The 7,293-nt window shown below is 46.6% G+C and overlaps 2 protein-coding genes across 2 annotated transcripts in view; both read right to left on the minus strand.

Moving 5' to 3' along the window:
• Wdr55 (WD repeat domain 55) overlaps positions 1 to 2,015 on the minus strand; it is a 5,539-nt gene extending 3,524 nt beyond the window's left edge. Inside the window, exon 1 of the mRNA XM_013020473.1 lies at positions 1,750 to 2,015. Within this exon, the coding sequence (XP_012875927.1) occupies positions 1,750 to 1,937 (188 nt within the window). The 5' untranslated portion in view covers positions 1,938 to 2,015. The remainder of the gene's footprint in view (positions 1 to 1,749) is intronic.
• Positions 2,016 to 5,301: 3,286 nt separating this feature from the next.
• The window catches only part of Ik (IK cytokine, down-regulator of HLA II), an 18,133-nt gene continuing 16,141 nt past the window's right edge, over positions 5,302 to 7,293 (minus strand). The window contains exons 17-20 of the mRNA XM_013020404.1: positions 6,327 to 6,415; positions 6,073 to 6,181; positions 5,908 to 5,942; positions 5,302 to 5,822 (exon numbers count right to left, since the gene is read on the minus strand). Of these exons, the coding sequence (XP_012875858.1) occupies positions 5,795 to 5,822; positions 5,908 to 5,942; positions 6,073 to 6,181; positions 6,327 to 6,415 (261 nt within the window). The 3' untranslated portion in view covers positions 5,302 to 5,794. The remainder of the gene's footprint in view (positions 5,823 to 5,907; positions 5,943 to 6,072; positions 6,182 to 6,326; positions 6,416 to 7,293) is intronic.

Consider the following 7,293-nt stretch of genomic DNA (forward strand, 5'->3'; position numbering starts at 1 on the left):
TACTATTTTTTGCAATTCCTGTCATAACCTACTAGGGAGCTACAATGAGCATTCTGTTTGTAAATAATGACAGAACAAGGGATGGGGGCATGGCTCAACTGTCTAACAAGTGCCAGGCTGAGTTCAAACCTCAGTACCACAAAAAAAGGAGGAAGAGAAGGAGGAGGAAAGAGAAGGAAGAGGAGAATCAGCAGGAAGAAATTAGTGTACCAAACATAACACACACACTTATTTGGTGGAGACAAGCATTCAAATAAGCAGATTTATAGTTGTTTTGTTTGTTTGTTTTTTTTGGGGGGGGGTTGGTCATAGGGCCTGAACTCTGGGCCTGGGCGCTGTCCCTCAGCTCTTCAGCTCAAGGCTAGCGCTCTACCACTTGAGCCACAGCGCCACTTCCGGCTTTTTTCTTTTTGCTGATGTGGTGCTGAGGAATCGAACCCAGGGCCTCAGACATGCAAGGCAAGCGCTCTACCACTGAGCCACCTTCCCAGCTCCTAGTTTTAAGGTTTATATGGGAAAAGTACCATGGCACTTGGTATCATAGTGGCATCTAATAGTTACCTAATTTAAGTAACGGAAGAAGAGATGCTGAAAATTCGTAGATGGAAGGTAAAAATGAGGGAAAGGAATTGTTCAAGCATAAGAAACAACAATGTGCAAAGGAGCTTTGGCTTCAAAATACATAGGAAAAGTGATGGCACACACCAGTAATCCTAGCCACTCGGGAGGCTGAGATCTGTGGATTGAGGTTCCAAGCCAGCTTGGGCAAAAAAGTTCCCAAGAGACTCAAGGACAGCGGCCAGCCTGAATTCAAGCCCCACAACTGACCGGAGGGAAGGGAGGAAGGAAGGAAGGGAGGGAGGGAGGAGATGGATATAGTGAGGATCATGGGCACAGAAAGCATAAAGAAGAGCATGCAAAGAAAGGCCTGGTAGAAAGGGCCTTGAAAATCAGATTAAAGAGTTTATTTAAAATCCTGAAGCTTAGTGTTTGGAAATCCTAGCTACTCAGGAGGCTGAAATCTGAGACCCAAGGTCAAAGCAAGCAAAGGCAGCAAAGTCTGTGAGACTCCTATTTCCAATTAAACCACCAAAAATCTGAAAATAGAGCTATGGTTCAAGTGGTGGAGCGCCAGCCTTGGGTGAAAAAGCAAAGGGACAGCGACCAGCCCAAAGCAGACTATTCACTGCCATCATTGATAGACTGATTGGTTGGTTGTCCCTCGTGGGGCTTTAACTCTAGGACCTAGCTGCTGCTGTTTCTGAACTCTTCAGCTCAAGATTAACACTCTACCACTATAGCCACAACGCCACTTCCGGTTTTCTAGTGGTTTATTAGAGATAAGAGTCTCACGGACTTTCCTGCCCGGGCTGGCTTTGAACCGCGATCCTCTGATCTCAGCCTCCTAAGTAGCTAGGATTACAGGCGTGAGCCACCAGTGCTCGATTTTAACCAAGGGAGTAAAGATCAAAGGGGACGCTTAGCCTCTGAGGTTCAATATAATTGGTGGTACATAACAGGGCTGCAAATGCCTTTTGCCCTGCTACGTGTCTGGGCACAGTCACGACACGCTGGCTTCTTTATCTTCCGATTCTTTATGCAACTTCTTTTATATAACTTGTTTAAATGTGAATGTTATTGAATGAATCGCACCAGATGAAACTTGCAAAATTCGATTCTCTCGCCCGGTCCCAGCAAACTCTCTGAGGAGCTTCCAGACCTGGCAGCCCTGCCCCGCACCTCACTCACAGGAACACGTCCCCGTCCACGTCCCCGGCCGCCAGCAGGTCTCGGGTCGGATGGAACGCCAGCCCACTGGCGGGAGCTTCCAGGGCAATGTCTTCCGGCGTGTCGCGGATCCGGACCGGGGCTTCCGCAGAGCCAGGGTCCTCGTCACTCCCCTCCTCCGTGAGCCTCTCCTCACACGTGCAGTCCATGCTCCGGGATGGAGTCCCCGCCGTCCGCGCAGGAAACGGTCGCACCACTAGAAGTGAGGTCTGAGACCGGGCTTGCGTGCCGGGGGCGGGGCCGGAAGTGCGCCGGAGCGCGTTTGTCGGAAGAGGAGGATCCACAGCCCAGGCACAGAGCTGGGAGGCTACTCCCCACACACCCTCCCCCTGCGGGTGCTTGGCCGCAGAGGCTGTGTGCCCTCCCAAGTCACTTCACGCTGTGAGATGCTCCCTGTAATCACTTCACGGAAAGCTGGACACGGCCTGCGAACCCTTTCCACGTATTCCGCCCCTTCCTAACGAGCGGAGGAGCTGAAGAGTTAGTGTAGGCCGCGCCGGTGACTCACGTCTGCAGTCCCAGCTACTCCGGAGGCTGAGATCTGAGCATCGCAGCTGGAAGCCAGGCCAGGGAGGAAATTCTGTGAGACTCTATAAACTACCAAAAAAGTGCCCAGGCTCTCAGTTCAAACCCCAGGGCCGGCACCACAGGAAAAAAAAAAAGAGTAAAGGCATAACTCCTCTGAACATTTAAAATACTCTTTTTCAAAATGAATCCCAGAAAACAGAAACAAGTTGTTGGGTTTTATTTTTTTTTGGGGGGGGGGGGGCTTGCCAGTCTAGGGGCTTGAACTCGGGGCCTGGGTGCTGTCCCTGACCTTTTTTGCTCAAGGCAAGCATTTTACCACTTTGAGCCACAGTGCCACTTCCAGTTTTCTGGTGATTAACTGGAGATTAGACTCCCGTGGACTTTTCTTCCCGGACTGGCTTTGAACTGTGATCCTCAGAGCTCAGCCTCCAGAGTTGCTAGGATTACAGGCATGGGCCACTGACATTCAACACATGGATTTTTTTTTTGGGGGGGGGGGTCCGGTCATGGGGCCTGAACTCTAGGCCTGGGCGTTGTCCCTCAGCTCTTCAGCGCAAGACTAGTGCTCTACCACTTGAGCCACAGCGCCACTTCCGGCTTTTTTCTCTTTGCTTATGTGGTGCTGAGGAATCGAACCCAGGGCCTCATGCATGCAAGGCAAGCGCTCTACCACTGAGCCACTTTCACAGCCCCAGCACATGGATTTTTAATTTTTTATTTATTTTTGCAATTCCTGGGGCTTGCACTCAGGGCCTGGGCACTGTCCCTGAGCTTCTTGTGCTCAAGGCCAGCGCTCTACCACTAAAACCACAGCACCACTTCTGGCTTTTTCTGTTTATGTGGTACTGTGGAATTGAACCCAGGGCTTCATGCATGTAAGGCAAGCAATTCTACCACTAAACCACATTCCCAGCCCCCACATATGGATTTTTTTATTGGTAAAAAAATAAATACGAAAATAAATACGTAAAAATAAAATACCTAAAAATAAAAAAATAAATACGTAAATGTGCCAGGTTCTTTGATTCTCACCTGTAATCCTGCAATCCTATCTACTCTGAAGCCTGAGATCAGAGGATGGAAGTTTAAAACTAGCCAAAATAATGTCTGTAAAGCATTTAAGATTCTTGAAGAAGGCGCTATATAAATACGAAATAATATCTATTAAAGTTGGTTTATTTGTGCTTGAAAAAAAAAATAAAAATAAAAAATAAAACTAGCCAAAAAAGAAAAGTCTGAGTCTAGTTAACCAGTGAGGCCCTAAATTCAAGTCTTAGACCAGGGAAGGACCTGTTGATAGGAAAGAGAGAGGCCAGTCATACCTGGCTTACTGAGGCCCAAAAACATAGCAAGCAGCAGGCAAGAGTACTCAAGAAGCAACAAAGCCCATAGCACCCAAAGATGACCATACGGACATTAAGAACAGAAAGCAGCCCATGAACAGGATCAATTCAAACTCCTCCTTCAAGGCTAAAAGAACAGTGTGCTACTGCCCTTTCATATGGTTTTGTTCCACCCCTTAGCAGGCCTGTGAAGAGGAAAAAGGCATGACATAGATGATGTTCTGGACTTATGGTTACCAAAGTTCATGATAGGAACACTCTGCAGAGTGGGACCAACACAGGGAGCAGGTGTCTCATAGCTGAAAAGAACTTGTTCATAGCTGCTGATCTTAACTTTTTGTGCTGGCACTGGGGCTTGAACTCAGGGCCTGGGCACTGTCCCTTAGCTTCTTCACTGAAGACTAGCATTCTACTGTTTGAGTCACAGCTCCTTCTGGGATCATTTTGGTGATTAATTGTAGGTAAGAGCCTCATGCACTTTCTTGCACAGGCTGGCTTGGAATCTTGATCCTCAGATCTCAGCTTCCTAAGGAGCTACACTTGCAGGTGTGAGCCACTGCCATCCAGCTAGAACTTTCTAAATCCTCTTATATGCTGATGCCTAACATGCTTGAGGAGGGAAAAGTGAGGTTAGGGGGCTTCAAGCAGGAAGTTATGTCTAATTTGCTGGCTAACTGGGGAGGGCTCTGCCCCTCCGCCCCACTCCGCCCAGTTTCAGGGCTTGAACTCAGGGCCTAGGCACTGTCTCTGAGCTTTCTCCCCTCAAGGCCAGCACTTTACACTTTGAGCACCACTTCTGGTTTTCAGGAAGTTAATTGAAGGTCAGAGTCTCATGGACTTTCCTGCCTGGGCTGGCTTTGAACAAGATCCTCAGATCTAAGCCTCCTGAGTAACTAGAATTACAGGCATGAGCCACCAGCACCAGCACTAGAGCTTTTATCCCCCGAGGTTGGGTGGTATTTGCATAAATTGAATTTCAAACTGGCAGTCAACCTCCAGTTCATGGCCTTTTACCTAATTAGGAGTTCAGCCTACAGCCATGAGACCCGTGATGTCAAGTCTGAAATTAGTTATTCCAAGTGCTGTCACAGAAAGGGCCCAAGTTTAGCCTTTAAATGTCACTGATAAAATCAGCTTCTTCAGAAAGCCCTTTTCTAGGGATTGTGGGTTTAGCTCAGTTGTAGAGGGCATGTCATGTTTGATATACATAAAGCTCTGGGTTGGATGCTTGGCACTGCAAAAATGAACAAAAAAAGCACTTTTCTATCAGGGAAAAAATGATCAAGGATAATGGCTATGCTTAGGGACTTTCTAGCTTTTCTTGGATCTGGTGAACCTGAGGTCTTAGACTCATAGTACACATTGACATGGGGACATTTAATCTAAATGAAGTGCTGACTCCTAATAATAAATACCAAAGTACTGACAGTGAGCAGAAAGCAAGAAAGGAGAAAAGAGACAGAATGGTATGGGGAGTAGGTCCACCCTGATCCTGAGCAAACTTTTCAGGAGGATGAAAGGCACTAAGTCGTTTTGGCATAGGAGGGGGATTCTTGGATTGTATGGCCTGGGTACACAAGTTTCAGCCTCAAGGCATTTCCACCAGATTTTTTCATCCTAGGAGAAAGCATTACTGAAACTCTCAGGAGGGGATAAAAGTTTTTATTCCCATATGTGATTTTTATTAGATGCTTTCATCAAGAGTGAAGTCCCATACACATTTTAGTCCACAGTTTTAGACCATGACAATCTTAGGAACTCTGCTCTAGGACTAACCTCATATAAAACTGAATGAGTCTGATAATTAAGACAACTCATCTTTACATCTGCCTACCTAAACCTAATACTCTTCTCTCAGGAAGTCATTCTTCTCCCTCCACTGAGCACACTGGCTAGTAAACAAAATGTAACTTTCTACTTCTAATTTTATACAATTAGTAAAATATGCTTCTTTCTGTTCTAGAGGGATGCTCAAGACAAGACTGGCTACCAATTTTAATGGAATCAGATGTTTATGCAATAAAACTTTATACACATTTGCAAATAAAACAACAAATACCACCTTACAACCTTTCTAGGAATTATAGAAAGTAGAGAGAATACCCATGTGGAAATTTTTCAGTTGGAACTAAAGATTAGTATTTGGGTCTCTTCACTTCAACCCTGCAATGGAAGGAGAAACAAGTCAGCATAACCAACAACTGAGCAATTCCCACCAGTCCCACAGAAGAAAAATAATGCTGTTTACCCATCAGCTTCCATCTTCTTCCTCTTCTCAATGATCTGTAAAATGAATAGTGCTAGTTTAAGCCCACCTGAGGTCCAAAGCTGACCTCACACTTCCTTGGTTTCTGCATCTGTGGGCCAGTGTTTGTCCTCCAGCTGAAACCCTTCCACCAGAAAGTCCACTTACTGCACTGATCTTCTTCCACTGCCGATCAAGCTCTGCTTTGTCATTGGTTTCTTTAAATCTCCTGGTTTTCCGTCCTTCAGACATCTTGATACCATACTGGAATGCAGCCCTGAAAATGTCCATTGAAGGAAGAAGGCATTAGAAGTTGCATAGCAGTAGCAAGGTTTTCAGAGGGTTCTGTGGGCAAAGTACTTCTCTGAAAATAGCTCAGCGAAACCATACACTCTAAGAAGTGGCTTCTAGTACCAACTCACTTGGGCAAAGCTTCCTTATTGTTCATATACTCGCTGTATTCCTCCTGGGTATCAAAGTCCCAGTGGCCTAAGGGGCCCTTCTTGTTACCCTGTGGAAAAACAGAAGAGATGTCAACAGACAAGGAATTTTAGCCCTAAGTAAACCCAGACTTTCCCATAATCTCAGTTCCTATTATTCAAAACTTCCACCCTAATAAATAATGCCAGAAGTGGAGCTGTAGCTCAAGTGGTAGAGTGCTAGCCTTGTGCAAAAAAAAAAAAAAACTCAGGGACAACATCAGGCCTTAAGTTCAAAACCCAGGTCCAGCATTAAAAAAAAAAAAATTACGGGGCTGGGAAGGTGGCTCAGTGGTAGAGAGCTTGCCTTGCATGCATGAGGCCCTGGGTTTGATTCCCCAGCACCACATAAGCAAACAGAAAAAAAGTCGGAAGTGGTGCTGTGGCTCAAGTAGTAGAGCATCAGCCTTGAGGTGAAGAGCTGAGGGACAGCGCCCAGAGTTCAGGCCCCACAACCGGACCACCCCCACCCCCCGCAAAAAATTTACAAACTTAAAAGATCACAAACCTAGGGCTGGGAAGGTGGCTCAGTGGTAGAGTGCTTGCCTTGTATGCATGAGGCCCTGGGTTCGATTCCTCAGCACCACATAAACAGAAAAAGCTGCAAGTGGTGCTGTGGCTCAAGTGGCTAGCCTTGAGCTGAAGAGCTGAGGGACAGCACCCAGGCCCAAAGGGCCCATGACAGGGGGGGACAGGGAGATCACAAACCTAAAAATTATCCAAGGAAGATTTAAACCAGGCTCAAAGATGTAACTATGGGCTGGCAATGTGGCTTAGTGGTAGAGTGCTTGCCTAGCATACATGAAGTCCTGGGTTCGATTCCTCAGTACCACATAAACAGAAAATGCCGGAAATGGCGCTGTGGCTCAAGTGGTAGAGTGCTAGCCTTGAGCAAAAGAAGCTCAGGGAC

The sequence above is a fragment of the Dipodomys ordii genome, unplaced genomic scaffold (genome assembly GCF_000151885.1).
Source record: "Dipodomys ordii isolate 6190 unplaced genomic scaffold, Dord_2.0 Scaffold50, whole genome shotgun sequence".
Classification (NCBI taxonomy): domain Eukaryota; kingdom Metazoa; phylum Chordata; class Mammalia; order Rodentia; family Heteromyidae; genus Dipodomys; species Dipodomys ordii.